General features: G+C 35.5%; 1 protein-coding gene across 1 annotated transcript in view; it reads right to left on the minus strand.

Moving 5' to 3' along the window:
* The window catches only part of LOC128553684 (uncharacterized), a gene marked incomplete at its 5' end in the record, with an annotated part of 66327 nt that extends 41254 nt beyond the window's left edge, over positions 1 to 25073 (minus strand). Inside the window, 7 exons of the mRNA XM_053534858.1 lie at positions 8832 to 8954; positions 9337 to 9406; positions 13530 to 13658; positions 14807 to 14910; positions 19271 to 19485; positions 19768 to 19938; positions 24991 to 25073. Coding sequence (XP_053390833.1) covers positions 8832 to 8954; positions 9337 to 9406; positions 13530 to 13658; positions 14807 to 14910; positions 19271 to 19485; positions 19768 to 19938; positions 24991 to 25073 — 895 coding nt within the window. The remainder of the gene's footprint in view (positions 1 to 8831; positions 8955 to 9336; positions 9407 to 13529; positions 13659 to 14806; positions 14911 to 19270; positions 19486 to 19767; positions 19939 to 24990) is intronic.
* Positions 25074 to 25436: the final 363 nt, after the last annotated feature.

A 25436-nucleotide genomic window follows, 5' to 3' on the forward strand; every position in this document is an offset into this window, starting at 1 on the left:
TTTTTCTTCCTGCCCAAAGCATGTTGTTCACTAATAAGTACTTTCTATTCCGGTAGTAAACTATTTTCATTTCCAAACAGTTGATAAACCCATTTTTATGCGCTTTTATATTTTAAAGCGTTGCGTCACATGAATACGCATTACAGAATCAAATGACCAGTGCTCTCCAAATTTGAAAATTAATACATGGGCCTACACATCTGACAACTAGCATAAAATATTAAAAAACAACATGTACTGACAGCAAAAGAAACTATCCAGATGTATCTCTGGGATATCTTTTAATATTTTTCTTTTAATTTGACTTGTTTCTTCATACCACATTACACTTGAAGAACTTCATGTGTTAGATTTAAAAAAAAATCGATCAGCCGTAAAGTCCTACAATAGCCGTTTAAAAGGCAATATCTTCTGCGCGTCTGTTGCATTGTAACTGCCTTACTGCGCGCTCGCGCTGAATTTGATTCAGTCGTTCAATGCAACCAACAATTTTTTTATATTTTATGCTGTTTTCTACGGTGGTATGTTTAGGACATGCAATTATTTTTTTAGGATTAAATTATTTTGAGCGATCAACATCTTATCTCGAGCGATCAACATATTATCTTGAGCGAACAACATTTTATTTCGTGCGCACGACATCTTATCTCGAGCGATCAACATCTTATCCCGAGCGATCAACATATTATCTTGAGCGATCAACATCTTATCTCGAGCGATCAACATAATATCTTGAGCGATCAACATATTATATCGAGCGATCAACATCTTATCTCGTGCGCACGACATATTATCTTCAGCGATCAACATCTTATTTCGTGCGCACGACATCTTATCTTGAGCGATCAACATCTTATCTCGAGCGATCAACATATTATCTTGAGCGATCAACATATTATCTCGAGCGATCAACATCTTATCTCGAGCGATCAACATATTATCTTGAGCGATCAACATATTATCTTGAGCGATCAACATCTTATCTCGTGCGCACGACTTCTTATCTTGAGCGATCAACATCTTATCTCAAGCGATCAACATATTATCTTGAGCGATCAACATATCATCTCGAGCGATCAACATCTTATTTCGAGCGATCAACATATTATCTTGAGCGATCAACATATTATCTCGAGCGATCAACATCTTTTCTAGGTCATCTTATCAATATCTATTAAGGACCTTTGTGTGAATTCAGATCATTAGTAAAAACATACGGCTGCCACCGTTTTTGTTTTTGTTTAGATTTTACTTATAACCGTTTCACATGTTTGCAGGATTAGACATTTAAATACGGAAAGTGATAAAAAAGGCAGCAAAAAATCAGTGATGATGCAAAGAAATAAATTTAAGTCCTTGACAAAAAAATAGTCTGTAGGCTTCGCTATTGAAGTACTGGAGGGACAATTGATTTCCGTACTTCCCACTTCTGACTTCTAACTTTTGCACTTCTCACTTCCAACCTCTTGACTTCCTACTTCCTACTTCTAACTTCCACACTTCTGACTTCTAACTTCCGCACTTCTGACTTCCAACTTTCCGACTTTCGACTTCTGATTCCCAACTTCCACACTTCTTTCTTCCGACTTCTTGACTTCTTACTTCCTTCTTCTAACTTTCGCACTTTTGACTTCTAACTTCCGCACTTCTGACTTCCAACTTCCTGACTTCATACTTCCGACTTCCAACTTCCACACTTCTGACTTCCGACTTCCAAAAAAGGAAAGTTGGCAGTCAGAAGTGCGGAAGTTTGAAGTCGGAAGTCAGGAAGTTAGAAGTCAGAAGTGTGGAAGTTAGAAGTCACAAGTGAGATAGTTAGAAGGTGAAAGTAAGAAGTCAAGAAGTCGGAAGTAAGAAGTGTGGAAATTCGAAATCAGAAGTCGAAAGGCAGGAAGTTAGAAGTCAGAAGTGCGGAAGTTAGAAGTCAGAAGTGCGGAAGTTAGAAGAGGGAAGTAAGAAGTCAAAAAGTCGGAAGTAAGAAGTGTGGAAGTTGGAATTCAGAAGTCGAAAGTCTGGAAGTTAGAAGTGCGGAAGTTAGAAGTCAGAAGTGCGGGAGTTAGAAGAAGGAAGTAAGAAGTCAAGAAGTCGTAAGTAAGAAGTGTGGAAGTTGGAAATCAGAAGTCGAAAGTCAGGAAGTTGGAAGTCAGAAGTGTGGAAGTTAGAAGTCAGAAGTGCGGAAGTTAGAAGTAGGAAGTAGGAAGTCAAGAAATTGGAAGTGAGAAGTGCAAAAGTTAGAAGTCAGAAGTGGGAAGTACGGAATTCAATTGTCCCTCCAGGGCTTCCATACTTCGCCCATATATTAAACAAATTTTCTTGTTTTCCCTTTATTCATACATGCAACTTTTCTGCGCGAATTAATCAGTCGAACTGAAATTTGTTACTGTTCTAACACGCAGTATGCATCATTGGTTATTAATCCCCCGCAGTGGCGGAGGGATTATAGGAATGGTCTGCGTCCGTCCGTCCTTACGTCCGTCTGTCCGTCCTTCCGTCCGTCTTTCCGTCCGTCCTTCCGTCCGTAACAAAATCGTGTCCGGTCCATATCTCCTAAACCCCTCGAAGGATTTTCATGAAACTTGGGTCAAATGATCACCTCTTCAAGACAATGTGCAGAACCCATGAGTCAGCCTTGTCGGTTCAAGGTCAAGGTCACAACTCGAGGTCAAAGGTTTGAGCCTGCCATTTTGTGTCCGCTCTATATCTCCTAAACCCCTTGAAGGAATTTTATAAAACTTGGGTCAAATGATCACCTCATCAAGACGATGTGCAGAACCCATGAGTCAGCCATGCCGGCTCAAGGTCAAGGTCACAACTCAAGGTCAAAGGTTTGAGCCTTCCATTTTGTGTCCGCTCTATATCTCTTAAACCCCTTGAAGGAATTTTATAAAACTTGGGTCAAATGATCACCTCATCAAGACGATGTGCAGAACCTATGAGTCAGTCATGCCGGCTCAAGGTCAAGGTCACAACTTAGGGTCAAAGGTTTGAACCTTCCATTTTGTGTCCGCTCTATATCTCCTAAACCCCTTGAAGGATTTTCATCAAACTTGGGTCAAACTATCACCTCATCAAGGCGATGTACAGACCTTATGAGTCAGCCATGTCGGCTCAAGGTCAAGGTCACAACTATAGGTCAAAGGTTTGAGCCTTCCATTTCGTGTCCGCTCTATATCTCCTAAACCCCTTGAAGGAATTTTATAAAACTTGGGTCAAATGATTACCTCATCAGAACGATGTGCAGAAATTATGAGTCAGTCATGCCAGCTCAAGGTCAAGGTCACAACTCAAGGTCAAAGGTTTGAGCCTTCCATTTTGTGTCCGCTCTATATCTCTTAAACCCCTTGAAGGAATTTCATAAAACTTGGGTCAAATGATCACCTCATCAAGACGATGTGCAGAACCCAGGAGTCAGTCATGCCGGCTCAAGGTCAAGGTCACAACTTAGGGTCAAAGGTTTGAACCTTCCATTTTGTGTCCGCTCTATATCTCCTAAACCCCTTGAAGGATTTTCATCAAACTTAGGTCAAACAATCACCTCATCAAGGCGATGTGCCGACCTTATGAGTTAGCCATGTCGGCTCAAGGTCAAGGTCAAAACTGAAGGTCAAAGGTTTGAGCCTTCCATTTCGTGTCCGCTCTATATCTCCTAAACCCCTTGAAGGAATTTTCATGAAACTTGGGTCAAATGATTACCTCATCAGAACGATGTGCAGAAATTATGAGTCAGCCATGCCAGCTCAAGGTCAAGGTCACAACTAAGGGTTGAAGGTTTGAGCCTTCCATTTGGTGTCCACTCTGTATCTCCTTAACCCCTTGAAGGATTTTCATCAAACTTGGGTCAAATGATCACCTCATCAACAACTCATGAGTCAGCCATGTCAACTCAAGGTCAAGGTCACAACTGAAGGTCAAAGGTTTCAGCTCTGTATCTCCTAAACCCCTTGAAGGATTTTCATGAAACTTTGGTCAAATGATCACCTCATCAAGACGTTGTGCAGAATTCTTGAGTCAGCCATGTCAGTTCAAGGTCAAGGTCACAGCTAAAATCAAAGGTTTTACCCTTTCACTATCCATAGCAGTGGCGGGGGATTTAGCTGTCTTTCAGACTGCCTTGTGTTCATTTGATTTTGAAGATAGGATGACCAATTATATGCATTGCTCTCCCAATTGATGTGATAAACTTGTACATGTACTTGGGGGAAGTTTTAATAACAGCGGAATAGGCGGGACCCTAAATAACAACTTGTCCATATGCTTTACTGATGACCTAAATGCACACACAAAGGGCCTTAATATATATAAATAAGATGTCGTGCGCACGAGATAAGATGTTGATCGCTCAAGATAATATGTTGATCGCTCGAGATAAGATGTTGATCGCTCAAGATAATATGTTGATCGCTCGAGATAATATGTTGATCGCTCAAGATAATATGTTGATCGCTCGAGATAAGATGTTGATCGCTCGAGGTAAGATGTTGATCGCTCAAGATAATATGTTGATCGCTCGAGATAAGATGTTGATCGCTCAAGATAAGATGTCGTGCGCACGCAATAAGATGTTGATCGCTCGAGATAAGATGTTGATCGCTCAAGATAATATGTTGATCGCTCAATATAAGATGTTGATCGCTCAAAATAATATGTTGATCGCTCAAGATAATATGTTGATCGCTCGAGATAAGATGTTGATCGCTCGAGATAATATGTTGATCGCTCGAGATAATATGTTGATCGCTCGAGATAAGATGTTGATCGCTCAAGATAAGATGTCGTGCGCACGAAATAAGATGTTGATCGCTCGAGATAAGATGTTGATCGCTCAAGATAATATGTTGATCTCTCGAGATAAGATGTTGATCGCTCAAGATAAGATGTTGTGCGCACGAGATAAGATGTTGATCGCTCGAGATAAGATGTCGTGCGCATGAAATAAGATGTTGATCGCTCAAGATAAGATGTCGTGCGCACGAGATAATTTAATCTTAAAAAAAAATAACATATGTCCTAAACATACCACCGTAGTTTTCGAGTGAGTCAATCATAAATGTTTCCAATGACAATAAAATTTCAGAAAGAAAATCGTTAGTTACACGCGCACGTGAATTTCGTGCAAAACGGCTATAGTGAACTACTGACTTTACGGTTGATTGATTTTTTTTAAAAACTTAACACGTGAAGTTCTTCAAGTGTAATGTGGTTTGAAGAAATCAAATGAATTTTATAAATTTAAGTTTTTTGTAAAAAAAAATACCACAGTTATACATCTGGATAGTTTCTTATGCTGTTCAGTATATATCAAACGTATTGTAAATAAACTACCATTGACATTCTGTAGAGGCCAAGTAATTTATTTTCCAAGGTTTGGGTCCATTTAACAAAAACACGGAAGGAATATTGATAGTAATTGGCACATTCTGAAACTGAAACTGAATAATTTGATTAAACGCTTATTTTTATACATTCCGGCCTTATATTCGAAGGGTGGGAATCTTAAAGGTAAGTCTCAAAACTGAAAGCCCTGTTTTTCAAAATGAAGTGAAATGCGGATTTTGTGCTCTGGTGCTCCGGAATGGACATTTCTAAAATTTCTGAAACATTCAGCTGACCTTTACCTTATGTCCTGAAGTCCGTTAGATCCGGATCTGCAAATGTCGATTACTAGCCTTGTGCTTTGTCGGACCCCTGCTTTTCTCCTAACGTTTTGCCAATATGCCTATTAAGGAAAATGGGTCCATATTTTCCCAGATGTAGCGTTCAATATAAGCTATATAGAGACTATATAATCTTATAAAAGGCAGATATTTTAATGGATCTTACAAAAACACAAATACATAATTATTATATGCATGATTTCTTTCAAATCTTAGTTTAAAATTGCTTTTTGCTGAATTTAAGAAAAGTGGTCTCCAACTATTTACGAAAAGTCCAAAAACGTGCTACTGTTACCATTTTACATGTTGTCGTAAATAAATCACAGGGTGACTAGTACTAACCCACGTAACTTCTGGATATCATACACACAGAGTAAATTTCCCGTTTCAAGTAAATTTTAAATTTTTTGCTTATATTTTCCTTATTTCTTTACGGATTTTTATAATTAAGAACGTCGAAGACGGAAAAATGTTTACTATCCTCTGCAAAAAGTCAGTTCTCAGTACTTTCTCTAACATTTCGCCCATCAGCAAACGTGCTTACATTATCTACAGTTAGTCCACGGAAATGAGTTTGGCAAAGAGTTTGAGAAAAGGACTGAGAATTTGTCGGCAGATCCTTCGAGCGGAGGAAAGTGTTTTGTATTGGTATATCAAAGAAACCTAAACTTGGTTCTTTTATTATACAGTTTAATGCTTGGCCAATCAGACCATATACAACTTAGTGATAAAGAATAAAAGTCTGCATTGAACCGATGGATCAAAAAGCCACGAAATATGGAAAACCGAACTCAAAGATATTGATACAATTTACATTTACATACATATAAACAGACAACAGAAATAAACTGACTCATCGCTTGCTAGGATACGTAGCATCTAAGCGGAACAGACGGATAGTAAGAATTTCAACGTGAAATTACCAACCTAAAATGCAGGAATACGACGTTTCAACATACCTGAGGAAAAGGATGCAAATTATGACAAAAATGATGCTATAACAAACATTCATTAATATAGAACGAACACATCTGGTAGTTGCAACTGAGGCTTCGAAGATTTGACATGTCGTCACAAAGTTCAATGTTTTATGTTCGCACTTCTGCAAAGCTCCCGGTAAGGTACGCAGTATGGTAAAGGAAAGTAATATCTGCAGGAAGTAACTGGAAATCGACTGAATCTGAATCAAGTATTAAAGAAAGCACGGTCAGACGTTAAAGAAGTTTATTCTAATGTTGACAAGTTCTACATTGATAAGCAGTTGTATCAAGAAAGTTCGAGTGTGTCATTAGAAATTGACATTGACATGTTTGCAGTAATCAAGATTATCGCTGTACTGACATTTTTAGTTAACGGAAATTTTCATGTTAAGAAACAAATCGTCAAACTTTTCAAACATTTTTAATCCATCAAAACTGCCCTTCTCTGACAATCGTTTTGTAGTATGGACTTATTAACTGGCAGTACCAGTGAAATATAACTTACATCAAATTAATGACAGCGAGCATTGTGCAAATTTAAGCAGTAATTTTACGAGAGGATTTCTGTCGAATGGAAATTACAGTTACACACTAGATAACCCCCACCCGCCCCTTGCATCACACAAAGTCAGTAGCATTTATTGTGAATCAGTATAATGACTAACATTGGCTTTCATTGATTCCAAGACAGTTACCTCGACCACAAAAAGAGTGTACACCAATTGTATCTATTGCGACAAAAATTCGACTTAGTAGACTGTACAGTGACAAAATAAGTTGAAACTTTACCTTGCAGTAATAGAAAAAGCATTGTGGACTATCTATTAACATCGTTGTCAAAGTTTAACTAACTGGCTTATTGTCAGTAGACGATTTTAAAGAGTTCTATAGTAATATACCATGATCGTTTCGTAATTTAACACTTAAATATTGGTTATTTGTATAAATTAAAAACAATTTCATATTCTATGAATGAAGGAATAGGTAGTTAGGATTAGTAGCAGTGTTCCTGCACTGTTTTTAAGAAAGGGGAATAATTATTTGAATAAAAGAATAAATGTGAAATATTTGAAAATATTTAGATTACACTGTGAGTAAAGCTTATAAAACAGGACAATCATTTTTAAATATGAAAAAAATATAAATATTTCTCCAGAAATTTTAAATATGAATATAGCAAAAATTTGAGCAGGAAAATGAATGGCATTAGACGAATGGTATTTTGGATAATGTTTAAAATGAAGAGCAGCAATCAGTCTTGAGAAGGTATTAGGGTTGAGAATAGTTGTTTAGCAAATGTTTTGGATGTTTGATTCAAGGTTTGTAGCTGAAGTTGTTTCTACATTTGGTGAATTTGCTGTTGTCGTTTAGGAAAACTTTTGAATTTGTATGTTGCTGGATTCATTTTAAGTTTTAGAGTTATACAAGCTTATACAATACTGTTCGGTTGCGAAGTGTTAGACTGTATATGTATATTCTATTAGGAGCTTTAAGACCGATTGTTTCGTTTTGAATTGGTTTTTAATAAGCTTGTTCAGACTAAGTTAAAATGTTGTCTTTTTGTTGAAATGGTCCAAATTAAAATTTGATTATAAAAAGAAAAAAGGTTGATAAAGTTGTAAATAGTTATCAAATGGTCTACGACATCATGTCATAGTATATACAGTGAAGGAAAATATTAGAAATATTACAAATTTACTCAGAACGAAACAATAAATTGCCATTTTCCAATGTTAAAGAGTTGCCATAGTAAGACTGAGAACACTACCGCCTTAGCCCGTTAGTAACTACCGTTACCAACCCCATTCCTGACAAAAATCAATGTATAACATACTGAAAATCATATTCAATATTGCAGCAATTTTAACTGCACGATGTCTCGTTGTCCCTATCGTCATGTTAAAAAGTTCTGCGGGTCCTTATGACTAAATAAGAACGGGCACGCGCCGACAAAAAATGCATAATCGCTGAACGTGACTCTTAATGACGACAGAATAGCACCATTTTCGTTTCTATATGTAGTAACATAGGCATTTAGTTATTACAAGTAGTACTTAAAATCAAAATATATACACTTCCTTTTCAAATTAAAGATATTGTCGAGTCTTCAAAAATATGTAATCAAAATATCAAATAACTTTACCTCGTATCAGTCGAATTGGTATTTTGTTAGAAAGTATAACAAAAGGAGCTATACCTATTTTTGGTACGACGCACTCATTGCAGAGTGGACATTTGATTGGATTCATGTGAGAGTTTCTCATGCACGATACACACACTTTCACTCCGCAGTTGTGTTGGGGTGAATGTACACCTTCAACTATATGAACGTAAATCATTTGTTAAAATATAGTTACAACTTAACGCATTTGTTTATTGGTAAAAATGAAAATTTTAAGCTAGTTTTTACTTTCTATTGTCTATAGGCATTCTCTATATCGTGGCAATTTAAAAAGACCATAGCTTAACGCAGGAATATACTGCTTAAGGTTTCCAAGCACAAACATAAAATTCGAACTTGCCTGAATAGTGTTGATAACGCTAACAATACAGTCTATGTCTAATTTGATCATAGAAGCAAATTGCATTATTTTTTATCATTTCGATTGTGTTAAATATTAAAAGTTATTGCATTACAAATCTGCTGCTATCAACTAATTTATTAATTAACAATCAATTATTTATTAATTATTAATACAAACCGGCTTCGTTGACCATGCATGTATGACACCTTTTCTTCGTCGGCCCTGTAAAGTCAGTTCTGCCAGTGCGCTGTAAATTTTTTATATAATCTGTTCATTATTCCTTCAATCATCATGTTAAAGGTATTTCATTCCTCATTAGTTGAAAAAATAACGTTCATTTATAACGTCGTGAACACTTAAAATAGACCAATTAATCAAAAAATTATTTCGGTTAATAATATGACTGATGCACGAATATCAATTCATCACACCTGGATAATTCCTATCAAACATGTTTTCACTACAGTCAATCCTCTAAATAGAAACGTTATACGTTATGACAAAAAAAGATATAAAATAAATGAATCAGTATTTTGTATTAATTTATTCTAAAACGACGTGCAACAACTTAAATTCCTCACTCTGATAATGCGTTTAAGTGTCGTTTTATCAATACAAAGCCTACCCGCAGACTGTTGATATTATCACGGTGGGGAAACGGACACCGAATAGCCTAGAAAGCGACAACGTAGACAAACAGTTGTCCCGTCCATTTTCTTTACCAGTGGTAAGGTCTTATCATGTATCTCCCCCACTTGGAGAGACATATTGTTATTGCCTTTTTAGTCCGTCCATCCGTCTGTCCGTCCGTCACATTTAATTTCCGATCAATAACTGGAGATAGAAACATTTGACCTAGAACCTTCATACTTCATAGGGTGGCAGAGCTTATAGAGTAGACGACCCCTATTGTTTTTGGGGTCACTCCATCAAAGGTCACAGGGGCCTGAACAGGGAAACCATTTCTGATAAATAACTTGAGAACCACTTGACCCAGAATGTTGAAATTTCATAGGATGATTGGATATGCAGCATGAATGACCCCTATTTATACAGGTCAAGGTCACAGGAACCTGAACATGGAAAACCATTTCCGATCAATAACTTGAGAACCAGTTGAGAATCGGTATACCTAGTATGTTGAAACTTCATAGAATGATTAGACATATAGAGTAGATGACACCTACTGATTTAGGGATGAGGGGGGGGGGGGGCTGGCGGGGGGGGGGGGGGGGGTAGGGGAAGTCACTCTGTCATAGGTCAAGATTACAGGGGCCAGAACATGGTAATTTCCGATTAGAAACTTGAGAATTTGACCTAGAACCTTCAAGCCTCATAGGGTGATTGGACTTACAGAGTAGTTGACCCCTATTATTTTTGGGGTCACTCTATCAAAGGTCAAGGTCAAAGGTGTCTGTCACACTTCATTTTCGATTAATAAGGGAAGAACCATTTGACCTAGAACCTTCAAACTTTATAGGGTGATAGGGTTTAGAGAGTATATGACCCTATTTTTATAGGTTACTAGGTCAAATGTCAATGCCACAGAGCCTTAATGTTGAAAACATTTTCTAATCAATAAATAGAGAACCACTCTATTTAGGTCACAGTGACAGCAACATGGAAAACGGTTTCCGATCAATAAAGTGATAACCATTTGACCCAGAACCTATAAACTTCATTGATGATAGGACTTAAAGAGAAGATGACCTTTATTGTCTTTGGGGTCACTTGAGCAAATGTCAAGGTCACAGGGGCCTTACCTTGACAAAATATTTCCCATCAATAACTTGGGAACCACTTGACCCAGAATATTGAAACTTCATAGGATGATTGGACAGACAGAGGAGATCACTCCTATTGATTGTTTGGTCACTCGATCTGAGGTCATGGTCACTGGGGCCAGAACATAGAAAAACGTTTCCAATCCATGACTTGAGAACCACTAGTCCCAGAATGTTAAAACTTTGTGGGATAATTAGACATGCCGACTGGATGATCACTATTGTAGCCAACTATCAGTTTCTCTTTGACTTTTGCTCCTTTCCCCTACTGACTACTTGCCTATTTCTACTATGCATTGGGGAAAACATGCATTTTTCTACAAAAGCATCTTCTAGTTTTATTAGCGTTTATCTACCGTATCCACAAACGAAACCAGTGTTTGAACTTATAGCTGAATGCTAAATTTGGACTATGGTGTATTGTACAATGCCTACGAGTTAGCAGAGCATGAAACTGTTACTTCTTGTCAGAGATGATCACCTCGAAATTCGCAGAATTTTGACGAATAATGCTCTTTTCATGAAATAGTTTGAATGAATGAAAATTATGACTCGTACGATTTCACAAGCAGTGGCCAAACTATTTTTGTTGAAAAAAAAACAAAACAACTGGCTATGTATCTCTTAAACTGTTTAATATATACTTGTAGAAATGTTTACCTTACTGTACTACGGATAGCTTATTGTGTACTGAGGATAGTTTCCAAGTTGACAAATGAGTACTGAGGATAGTCTGTGAGAACAGGATAAAAACAAGAAGTCTAATTGATAGTTACACTATCTATGTACTATATATGTCTATTTCGAACTTTTTGATTTAATCCAGTCTTTTGAAATATTATTCATACGTAAATCTGTCATGAGTGTCCCAGTGGTGTGCAAGTTAATAGTTTTTTACCCTGTTGTTTTCGTTAGGGTTGTAGCAAGACGCATTACATTTGATAGTAGTAAAAACAAATGATTTCAATTGCAGATACAATACATACTGTTTTGGAAAAATAGCTTAGAAATCTTTATCTCTAGTAAATGAGCGTTTATTTTTTATTCTGAATTTGCCCGCAACAGCGTTTTCTGCACTCTGTAGGTTTTTGTATTTTAATGGTTTTTACGTTGTCCTTTATTCAAACATAGTTTTCCAGTGTTTAATTGGTATTTGGGATACGGCGGAAACTATTTGAGGTAACGGGAACAACTCTTAATCTATTGCCAGAGGCGGAAAGGCAAGGCAGCAACTTTTTATGTCACTAATTATTCGATAACAGTTTATTTAACTACCAAATTACTTTATATTCAGAATAACAATGTTGTACAGTTGTTTTTATGTGATTTACATATAAATGCCATATATAGTTGAACGCCACATACTTTCTAGGATCAAACATTTTGTGTTTCTCGATAAATTAGGAAGGCCGCATTTCCCTCGACAAGGTAACATTTCTTCTAAGATTTATTTGAAATTTAGATTTGGCTCCAGACGAACGGAAAGACAGGCGACATCGCCGTAAAAATCTAACAAGTCAGGGTAGGGCTGTATTCTTAAAATTTATCAATATGTAAGTCACTACAAGATATCCAACGTTTCAAAAATCGTCAGCTTCAGACTTGCCAATAGTGTATGTTATTTCAGACTTGGTACCTTATTTACCAGTCAACAAGGCAAGCACCTTAGCTAACAATTAACTTAAAGTGGAACCATATTTAAAATGTTGTTACCATTCATTTGAATTAGCTAAAAACAGCTTCAGAGATGTTTATAGACTGTTTTGGATCACTAATATAATGTTCGTGACCGTCAGAAAATAGAAATAGTGAAGTTATGGTAGCAAGAACTTTATCTGAATGTGCCATTCAAATATTTATGAGTCGAAAGTTGACGCTTTTGAAAGGTTAACTTGATAAACAAACACGTGTTAACGAATTCTATACGAGCTCAATATTTTTAAACATACTTTTACTGCAATGGATAACTCATTATCACAGTCTCATTGTTCAAAATACATCGTCACTATTCACAAACCACTTAATAACTATCCTCTATGGAGCAACATGTTTGCCTCGTCTATTCCCAGTACACCTTCAGGGTATCAAAAAGTATGAATATCTCCATAACTACAAAACATATCGTGATGGTATCATACACAAGTTCGGACTGTGTACTTACAATAAAATCGCTCGATTCAGGTTTTATTCTTATTTTCCATTTGTTGTTATATTTTTGAAAACCTACCACCAAATTTCCGCGAAGAAGTGCAGTGATATACGAAAAGAGAGACGCATTTCCACCATAGTTGTATACTGCTTAGGATCAAGCTATTTGTAAGTCTTCGATTTTTGAAAACATATCATCATAAATTATAAAATAATGACGTGTTCTAAAATCAAGCGTGTATTGATTCATCGCTTTCTTGGTTATATCCGGTGTCCGTTTCCCCACTGCGATTATAAGGATTATAAGGAGCAGATATAATTGCAGCAAGATACATTTCGATATACTTTGAGGAAATTAAGTTGCAGGAAAAGTAAATAGCATCTGTTATGACTTTGATATTTTAACACCTAAGATTTTTGAATCACAAATTTCTCTACCAAGTCTTTGAGTGTTTCCAGTATATCCACTGAACAGAAACTTTTTTCTTTGCTATTCAGGCAATTTGATGAAAGTTTAGCAAGCGTAAGAGCAAGATCCCTTCCTGAATCTCCTTTCCAAATGTTCCTCTGAAAATGTATGAAAACTGATATTTTTATCACTATTAACATTTGAATAATGTTCAAAAGTCATTTCTTGTTCCGAAATTGGGTGCAAAAAGGTATGATATCACCACGAAATTAAGCAAAATTGACTTTCCTTTGGATGCAGAGAATTTAACTAAAGAAATATTAGCAGTCTATGTTTGATTGAGTCTCATCAGGAGAGGTACATGTAATGTACAACACACTCACGCCAACTGTAATAACTGAAGACATTGAAGGAACAATACTAGAAATAATTACACTGAAAAAAGATCGGTCCAGACTCTTAGTTTAGTAACAGAACCCTTTATTTAATATATATGTTGTACATTTAAGGTGTAATAAAATTTGAGAATTTTAGACTTGTGTAAAGAAATGACTTAAAAAAACTATTAATATAATGTTCGTTTGTTCTTATATATTGTTGAATGAAGCAACACTCCTGTCACTATCGTGGCTCCAATCTCCTGACATAACATGATGATGAAACTTGAGATCAGTTGCAAGATAATAGAGACGTTAGGGTTGCAAGATTAATAGAGAGGTTAGGGTAGATTTCTCGGAAGCACAGAGCACCAAAAACACAGCCCCAGAGCCACGCATTTACATAGTAGGCCAACAACAAAAAGAAGCTGTAATGAAAAAATATTTCAGACGGGTTGCTTCGAACATCCAACAAGTACATATTAAATTATGCTAAATACTGATGGAGGGGAAGGAAACGGCAAGGGGCAAAATGGGGTCGTGGGAGGAATCCGAAGGGGAAAGTTGAACTAGGACGAATATACAAGGGAATGCCATGTTCTTTAAAAACAATCGCACTACAACGTAAACCACAATAGCGCAGACACTCATGTACCAAAGATAAACACACAACTACGATTAACTAAATAACATAGAAAAACGAAAATGCAACACATAAGAAAACAGTTGTATAATCAACTATATTTTCCCTCGATATGTTTTTGCTAAATGGATGAAAAATATCGGACCAGGATGGCGGGAAAAGTGAAGGAAGATAACTGAGTTATTTTAAACATTAGACAGACGAAAGCAACCGTTCTCAATTTGTAAATATTAACCAACATAAAGTAATTTACTGCCCTGGCAAAAAAACAAAAACAATGATTTACCTGAATTCTTTTTATAAGAAATTCTTCCTCGAACTTTTTCAGTTGAAGATATCCCTTTCCGTGCTTCTGTTTTGGTGGTTCGCCAGTTATGATTTCTCGTACGACTATAATGGAAAAAATAAACAATTTACAATTTTAAAATGCACTAGATATTGATGTTTAGAAGAAAAAATCAATTAAATATGCGTTGCTAGGACATCTATTATCATATCATAATTGTTATTCTATATATATCAAGATTTCAATATTAACAAACCATCAATATAAATATAGATATTAACATTCCATTTTAATGAAGGAATGTCATAATAAACAGATGGAAAATGTATGTAGCGCTTTGCGCCAATACTATTATTACTTCTGATTTATCAAACGAGTAGAACTACCTTACTGCTGTACTGTCAACCGCGACATCAGCATAGCAAGTTGCGACAGCACCATGATTGGATGTAATAGCTTGACAATACTATATAAGAACGTAATATTAATGTCATGCTTGTCGTGCTTTTGCACTGTACTGTCGCATGGTGTTGTCGTGCTGTTTCATCGTGTCACCATGCTTTGGTATCGTATTAAAGTAGTGTCACCCTCACCACGGCAAGGGTCGGCAGTACGACGGTATAGTGTCCCTATCGGCATCTCTTGCTAAAGTAATACTTACTTTATGAGGAATAGGTCTATATCGTATTTACAGACCCAAGCTGCGATTTGAAAAGGACAATACCCACTAGGGTCTGTAAATGCTATGCAGACTTATTTTGAGTGCAGTAATTGTCTTGCCTTCATGTTTTGTCCCTCATTGAAGAATAATTAACATTAAAAATGTATTTTAAAAAAGAACACCTGCTTGACCAATTTATATTTCAAAACCTATAACTAAATAAGAAATAACCTCCATATCCATTCAAAGTTACAACCCGCAACCAATCTATACAGTTCATTTAAAGTCCCAACACAGAATCGCTGTATTCTCAACTGTTTCATTATGATATTAAAGATGACATGTATCTATTAACAGTTACATAATGACAGTGACATACAAGAGGCGAAAACAATTTGTTTAAACATGCAGCAGTATGAACAGCAGTTGGTGTATTTAGTAAAGTTAAGAACACACATTGTTTCTACAGTTTATGACAGTAATTAACTACATAAAGCTGTTCTTTAACGTTCAAATTTACTGAGTTTGACTGAATAAAAAGTTAAAGACTTAGCACATACCACCCGTTAAGAAGATATTTCCCGTGTGACGATTTGCCCGCGTTTCACTTTGAACAATTAAAAAAAAACACCCTATAGTTTGATCTTGCCACAATATACGTCACAATCACCAGCTGTCGTTTCCTATTACAACGACAAGCATATAGGCCAATCAAAAATTCTTTATGTGTTGGTTTCTAATTTAAGGTAACTGTTCAGCATTTCTATTTACACGAAACTAAAACGTCAAAATATTACATTATGTATGTATACGCACGTGCAACGTTCCCACCAAAATACGTATAAACTAGCTGTTGGTATACAATACAGTCATGTGTCGATCTAAATAATAACAAGCGGAATGGGGTTACTTTAGATAATGTATATAGCATTGTTTCAATAGAATACAATTTTGGAAGTATTATTTTCAGTCAAAGATATCTTAAATTACCACTTTGTGATATATTTTGGATAGTATTTTACACGATTTCTAATATTGACGATTTTTATGGATAATAAGAATAAGACAAAGACTGTTTGAAAAAGCATATGAAATATTCCGCAAGTCTAGAAATAGTCTTACTTTTGTTTTGATAAATTATAAATCGAATTGATAGCTCCAGTCTCATTTTCGCATATACATTTAATTTCCCCCTGCATGTATTTGTATTGTGAATATCTATTCAAAAGATATCTAAAAAATTATACACTAAAGTATAGAACTTCATGAACTATTTTTTTTTAATCTAACATGCATATCACGACATGTACGAATTTTACTTGTCACACTACGAAGTAAGTAAGATGTTGACATTCTCGTTTTCTTCAATTTAACAGTAAAAATGATCTAGCACTTAAGACGTTCTAGATAACTTGTATCATATTTAGACAATCAATGGCAGTGTTTTACCAACATTAATCATTCATTGTTAGCTCATATTTAAATGTCTACGGTGCGCCAAAATTTACCTAGTACACTCAGTTATGTGCATTTACTATTAAATAAGCTTTTCAGAATGTTGCCAGTTTTTATCTTAAATATTGTACTTTTAGAGGACATGCATTTTCAGAATTAATGTAAACACGAATTAATAAATATAGCGAATTTGAATGTTTGCTTGCCTTGTTTAGAAATTTATTGTGCACATGTCATGCCATATAAAATTTATATACTGTCATAAATCTTATTCCCATATCTGTCTATTAATTCTGAAAGTTGAATATGAACAAAGTGTTTATAGATTATATGTCTTTTTTACTCTACTAAACAAGCTTAAGTTCTGTAGGCCACTGTTACGAAATTGTGCATATACCTTTAGCAAACCAAATTTTTTAGTGTTTCATGTTCTGAGCACGGTTTTTTCCCAAATACTCTTTTGTAATGTGAACAATAGTAGCTTGAATTAATAACTCCGTTCGGACCTCTAAAGCGGTATGTAAGTTATTTATAAGATCAAGTCAAGCAAAAGAGCCGATACAGCTTCAATAAATGTAATCATGCTGCTTTATACCTAATTGCGATGAGCCTCTGTTAAACGTTCATTGGAATCTATTTAAGATTTTGAAAGTAGTTTATAGTGAATGACTTACTCCTCTCCCCGCCTCCGGCTACCCAAGAAAAAAATAAGTGTACCTCAAATTAACACTTTATTGTTAACATGTGTATGACGAAGAAGTTAACAACACAACCTTGATAATAATATGAGGGACAATAGCTCCATGAGTGCCACCTCCCTCCGCACTTATATCATCCCTCTCCAGAAATGTTGCACACACTTAAGCTTCATCTCCATTAAAATGTTTGGGATAGTTTGGAGCCACAATCTTAAGGAAGAATGCAGCATATCGATCCCACACTTCCTACCAAACATTAAATATTTTAGGAATATATACGATCCATAGTAATCACAATCCCTTGAAACAGTAAATGTAGTTTTCTCGACAAACTTGAGAGGGGATGGGAGCCTAAGTGCCCCACCTTTTTACATCCTATGGAAATCGTATAGGAAAGAAAGACCCGACTGACCTTTGATCTCCAAGTGTAACCCTAACCTTTGAGCTAGGGATGTGCGAATGATATGACATCTTAATATGGAGTACGTATACATTTGTGCCAAATGAGATTACAATTCCTTTGCGGATTGTTGAGTTACAGACCGGACAAGTAAAAAACCCCGTTGGCCTTTGACCTCCAAGTGGACCTTGACCTTTAAGATAAGGGTCTGGGTTTTGCTTATGACACATTATCTTATCCCCATGATCAAGGAAAATATTTGTACCAAGTAATATGAAAATCCCTTGATGAATAACAAAGTTATTGGCCGGACAGGATAAAACCCTTTTGACAATTTATCTCAAAATGTGACCTTGGAATTTAAGCTAGGGCTCTGGGCGTTGCGCATAGAACGTTCTCTGAAAATGGGAGCATTTATTTAAAGCAATACTGTGATCCCTTTATGGATGACAAAGTTTTGGACCAGGCACCAGACAGACCATATGCATTCCGTGTTTACATTTGACCGACAAGTGTGACCTTAACATTTTAGCTAGGAATTTGAAAATAGTACATGAAGTACCGTCTTAATATACGGTACATATGTGGCAAGAAATGTATAATCCCTTCATGGATTGTTGAGTTTAAGACCGGACAGGAAAAACGCCTTGCTGACTATTGACCTAAAAGTGTGACCTTGACTTTTGGGCTGTGGATCCGGGTTTTGCGCATGCCAAGTCTACTCATGAAGTAAAACATTTTTACCAATTAGAGTTATGGACATGACACGTGGACGGATGAATGGAAATACGGATTGGCTGATGGAAAAGCGCAATCCTAAAGTCGGGTAGGCAGCGAATGCAAGATTAAAAGCTTTCTGTTTTTATAAACATAAAATAATAACTGGCGAATAAATTGATGAGGTCATTACTGCATCGGTCTTTTGTCGCATCTACCTTTCATTATACTGATCCGGACGTATATAGGCATGCATACTGCACGGGTCCTGACTTAGAACACATTATTTAAATTCCCGTTGAAATTTTAATGGAAGTCGGAAACTGTACAATGACGCTACGAGATGGTGTCGTCTCTGTTATAAAGTAAACAAAGAAATAAAGGAAATATTAGAATAAAATAAAAAAATATACAGACATGAAGATTTCATGGGTAAAACAGAGCAAATATATTTATTCTCAAAACAAGATCCGTTAACTGACACATTTAATACTGAAGTAGTAATAGAATGAAAAATATGTATTAATACTTGCCTACACCGTAGTTGAAATAGTCCTCGTGTACTGTTAGCGAGGAGTAACTTTGTGTTGAATAATAACCAGGAGTTCCTAAACGTGTTGATGGGGTTTTAATTTCATCTTGTGCTTCTTGCATTTCTCGGGCTAAACCAAAATCAATTACACGTGCATTATAAGCATTATCCAACACAATATTCGTTGATGTCAGGTCCACATGTAAGATTATGCCCCTGAAAATTATTGAAACATCCTTGTAAAAAGCATTCAAAAGTGAGTCTATAACTGAGATAAAAATGATTGATAAATTTTAGTTCGAAACATTTGAAATGTAGTTGTAACTTAAAAATAAGTCTTTTTATTGTTTCGTATGCTTAAACTCTTTCGATGTCGCCATATGACCTAAAATTGTGTCGGTGCGACGTTAAACCCAACCAAAAAAAAAAACTCTTTTGATCAACTTTATATAACTGACGAACATTATATAGCCATACGTCTTAATGTAGACAGATTACCTGTTATCTTCAACTTTTGTGTGGAGAAAATCTAGTGCAGACGCAATCTGAAATAATATTTCTATGCGCTTGTAAGGTCTCAGCTGTGTAGCCATATCCTCATGCTTGTCATGTGCAATTAATTCAAGTAAGTTTCCTCTTTCCAGATAAGGTGACAGAAAATAAAAAGCTCTGAAAAACAGATAGATAAATCGAAATGTTTTGCGTAAATAAAATATATTTTTCAAACATGTTAGAGTACGTTTTCACCGGCAGACAAGTCTGTCATCTTGGAAGGAACTGAAAACCGTTAGCCATATTGATTACATTTTTTCGATCCTTTAAATTTTTGGATTAGATGGAATTGTTCATACAGCCTGTTTTGCGCTCAAATAACAAAAATATCTTTTTTTTATTGTAAATGGTACATTGAAGACTGATGTAACTTGTGCTGATAAATAGAATCGAGCACAGCAATATCGTTTTTTAAAAATACTTTTACACGAAATAAATTTAAATGATGTATTTGATGTACTTGCCAACAGTTGAATACGACCTACGCCTTCATGTCAGTATAAAGGACATCGGACATTATGCAATGGATTTTGCCCAAATTTCAATGACATTTCATGACTTCAATAGCTGATAATGTTATATAACGGCTTTTGTGATTCAAAGCGAAATAAGTGACATTTTTAAGTGACAAACTGTTGAAATGCAAGTGTTAACTGTTTTATAGGTTATATTACCAATACTACGAAAGACCCGTGGTGACATTTCAACTTCATTATTTCACGATTTCTGCTTCCTGATTTCACGATTTCCACTTCATGAATTCACGAATTCACGATTTCTGCTTCCTGATTTCACGATTTCCACTTCATGAATTCACGATTTCACGATTTCCACTTCATGAATTCACGATTTCACGAAAAAACTTCACGATTTCTTGATTTCACGATTTCCACTTCATGAATTCACGATTTCACGATTTCTGCTTCCTGAATTCACGATTTCCACTTCATGAATTCACGATTTCCACTTCACGAATTCACCATTTCTACTTCACGAATTCACGATTTCGCAATTTCCACTTCACGATTTCCACTTCATGAATTCACGATTTCACCATTGTGAAATCGTGAATTCATGAAGTGGAAATCGTGAAATCGTGAATTCATGAAGTGGAAATCGTGAATTCATGAAGTGGAAATCGTGAATTCGTGAATTCATGAAGTGGAAATCGTGAATTCGTGAAGTGGAAATCGTGAATTCGTGAAGTTGAAATCGTGAATTCGTGAAGTGGAAATCGTGAAATCGTGAATTCATGAAGTGGAAATCGTGAAATCGTGAATTCGTGAAGTGGAAATCGTGAATTCGTGAAGTTGAAATCGTGAAGTGGAAATCGTGAATTCGTGAAGTGGAAATCGTGAAGTTGAAATCGTGAAATCGTGAATTCGTGAAGTGGAAATCATGAAATCGTGAATTCATGAAGTGGAAATCGTGAAATCGTGAATTCGTGAAGTGGAAATCGTGAATTCGTGAAGTTGAAATCGTGAAATCGTGAAGTGGAAATCGTGAATTCGTGAAGTGGAAATCGTGAATTCGTGAAGTTGAAATCGTGAAATCGTGAAGTGGAAATCGTGAATTCGTGAAGTTGAAATCGTGAATTCATGAAGTGGAAATCGTGAATTCAGGAAACAGAAATCGTGAAATCGTGAAGTGGAAATCGTATAATCGTGAATTCATGAAGTGGAAATTGTGAAATCGTGAATTCGTGAAGTGGAAATCGTGAATTCGTGAAGTGGAAATCGTGAAATCGTGAATTCATGAAGTGGAAATCGTGAATTCAGGAAGCAGAAATCGTGAAATCGTGAATTCATGAAGTGGAAATCGTGAAGTCAAGAAATCGTGAAATCATGAAATCGTGAAATCATGAAATCGTGAAGTTTTTTCGTGAAATCGTGAATTCATGAAGTGGAAATCGTGAAATCGTGAATTCATGAAGTGGAAATCGTGAAATCAGGAAGCAGAAATCGTGAAATAATGAAGTTGAAATGTCACCACGGGTCTTTCGTAAAATACTCATGTATGTGCTTTACTCTACATAATGATGTTTGTATGATACCAATCTGAATCATTATTAAACAAATTATGGCATAGTATTATAAAAACAACTGTTTGCTATTTCTGGTATGTACATATGTAAAATGATGTGGACTATGGTGATGAGGATGTTGATAGTGTAACAAAACTGACCAACGTATCAAGTTGATCAAGATTTCTCTGGACGGACAGATGGTCACAATTCCTGATTTAAATGACCCCAGGTTCATTATTATATTAAATTGAAATCTATTTTGTTTGGCCACTAAAAGAAAACACACGTATTTTATTGTACTTATAATGTTTTACTGCATTTTATCAATGATAATTATCTGAAATACACTAAAAAATAAAATTTGAATTATAAATTTAGTGAGAGGAAAGAAGGATGAAGGGAGAAAACTAACCTAAAAAACATTTAACACTTGCATTTCAACAGTTTGTCACTTAAAAATATCACTTATTTCGCTTTGAATCACAAAAGTTTCAACACGACATACGTCAGAAATAAACCCTCATTTTTCATAAGCAAGCCTAACAAGTTTTTAAGAAACATACACCTCACATTCTGAAAAAAAAAATAGATTCCTTCTATGTTACACAGTGACACGTCTGAACTCGCAAGGTTCACCAGTTTGAGTCTTAAATACAATGTTATTTATCTTTAGAAAACACTCTAACCATCCATTGCTTGCCTTGAAATACAAACCTTTAAATCTGATCAAACTTTCTAGCTAATTTCTGGATCTGAGGTCTTTATACTGGAAATAACCTTGCAGTTGAATCCAAACACCAGAGATAAACTAGATTTATTTTTGTAACGGTGTACTCGCTGTCTCTCTTAAGCCGCTTCGGTGATTCATAATTCTCCATGACTTTCTTTTATGCTTCAAAACACTTTCGATCTGCATAGATCAATCACTGATCTCAGCAGTCGCAGCATTTTTTCAAGGCTCGAATAATTTGATATACTTAACACAGTCCGCGAGAGTTAGACACTTGTGATCACGTTTTGTTATTCAACATAAATTCAAACAATTACATTCTATATTATAATCAAACTTAAGATTTTGTGGTAAGAACAACACATTGAAATTTCATCGTGGTGATGATTATCTCAAAATATCAAAATCACCTCTATTTACTAAAATATTACATATAATTTGTTTGTTTGTTCAGTAACCAGTCTGTAACGACGGGAAGTAAAACTAACCAGTTTTCCTCGATTATATGTTTTTCATGAAAATTATACACAACGAAACCCTTTTTTAATCTTCCCTGAACATGAGTTCAACGTTTTTTTCTAATTTTATTCAATAGTCGACATTGGATTTTCCAGCTAAGTAGTGATAGGCAAATCGGTTAGATTTGCCAACCGATTAATCGGCATAATCGGACAAGCCAACCCATCCGATTAATCGGATATAATCGGTTATTTTAGTTGCATATCTGTAATACACTTCACAGTGTATGTTTTATATCATTACTTAAGGAATGAACCACAAAGTGATTAAATATCCTATTTCTATTGTATCCCTTTATTAACACGAGTAAGTTAACAGCGTAAAAGTTAAATATTTCTGAAGATAGTAAACTTCAAATCAGGTACTCGTCTTAATTTTACCAGGGTACAGACAGACAGTACATATTAATCCAGTGATACTGTGTTATTAAATTAAAAATTATTTGGAGTTCAGCAAAAAGAAAGTAATAACGATTTATTAATTCTTAGTTTAACTTATAATAACGACTTAAATGTTTTCCCACAAAATCAAGAATTGAAAATACTTTTGTTTGCCTACGTCTTACGGCATGCTATGCATACTAATGTCCAGAGTTTTGGATGATGGTTTTCCCGGCTTAATTGTGTAAAAGCCTTTTTTTCTCAAAAATCTGGGTGATCATAGATGACCACGAGTTCTTTCGATTCTGGAGGAAGCCATTTTTTTTGCAGAAGAGTAGTTTCCCTTGGCTTTTCCCCCTCAAGAACCGCAAATACCATAAAGTAAAAGGTCAGAAACAACTAAATTATCCGTTTAGGGTGCCAAGTAATTTTCCCACAAAATCAAGAATAGAAAATACTTTTGTTTGCGTAAGTCTTACGGCATGCTAAGCATACTAATGTCCAGAGTTTGGGATGATGGTTTTTCCGGCTTAATTGTGTAAAAGCCATATTTTTTTTCAAAAATCTGGGTGATCATAGATGACCTCGAGTTCTTTCGAGACATTGGAGGAAGCCATTTTTTGCAGAAGAGTAGTTTCCCTTGGCTTTTTCCCCTAAAAAACCGTAAATACCAGAAAATAAAAGGTCAGAAACAACTAAATTATCCGTTTAGGATCGCAAGTAATTAATCGGTAAGGGACAAGCAAAGTCGGCGATCGCGATCATGCGACCATGCCGACGATTATCCGATTGTCGCCGATTGTCTGCCCATCGCTACAGCTAAGTTTATTGTACTGAGAGTTTTGCTAGTAATGGGACTGTCGAATTTTTCAAATCAAGCCGGCAGTTTCAGAGATGAAGATTTTCCACGTTCGGAAAACTATCCAAGTGGCTCTTTTGTTTTTGACAGAAAGGAAATATTTGCTGAAATTTAGTAGGTGTTCACTTCAGTTTCAATTATTTTAAAGCAGTTTCAGAAAAGAAGTGTTTCAAATTTTGCATTTTGCCATAAAGGGTCAACTAGCTCTTCCCACCTGGCCATGCTTTTTAATAGAACAGAATGCTTTCAAAGAATTTAATAGACAGTCTCCAACGTACGATGGTATCATGGTTTGTTTATGAAATGCATTTATTCTTTTAAGATTATAGTATCAGTCTTAAAAGATTTTTTTTTATTTTTTTATTTTTTCATTCATCATGGATTGACTAAATTAGAAGGTGTCTGAAGAGAAACTGCCCCAGGAACATTCCTGGGAAGTTTAGTTGAAATTGGCATACTGGTTTAGAAGGAGATTTTTGAAAGAAATTGTGGACGACTGACGGACGGACAGACGTCGAAAGGACGAAGGATATCCTATGAAAACTCACCATATAAGCACTTCGTGCTGAGATGAGCTTACATATTTCTTACTGTTACTCAGTAATATTAACCAACGGAGACGACACAGAACTTAAAATGACAATGCATTGTTTACCTATTGTTTTTTCCTAGCTCCTCATCCATATAAGCAATCAGTGGCACGATCGCAAAGTGCATCACTCTTGAAGCTATCTTTTCCTGTGCGAGAAAAACGACAATTTTACATTAAATGATATACAGGTGGATGAGTATACTAAACGTCAATTTCAGATATAATAATGTTTTTTTTCTAACATCTTACTGATACATACAGTTTGAAGATATTATTTCTCACTTGGTGAAGTGTATATACAATTTAAATGATTTTACATAACTAACCGAAGTATGACCGATTCAAAAATCACTTTGCTATTGCTATGAAATTATGATGATCAACTTGGTTTTGCATCTTACATATTTTACCCCTCGCCTATCATTGCATTGGTTCAACTTAGGAACATATCACTTTGTATTATTTTTCATTGACTGAATAACTACTGAAATTATGATATGAAAAAAAGA

The sequence above is a fragment of the Mercenaria mercenaria genome, unplaced genomic scaffold (genome assembly GCF_021730395.1).
Source record: "Mercenaria mercenaria strain notata unplaced genomic scaffold, MADL_Memer_1 contig_4192, whole genome shotgun sequence".
Taxonomy (NCBI): domain Eukaryota; kingdom Metazoa; phylum Mollusca; class Bivalvia; order Venerida; family Veneridae; genus Mercenaria; species Mercenaria mercenaria.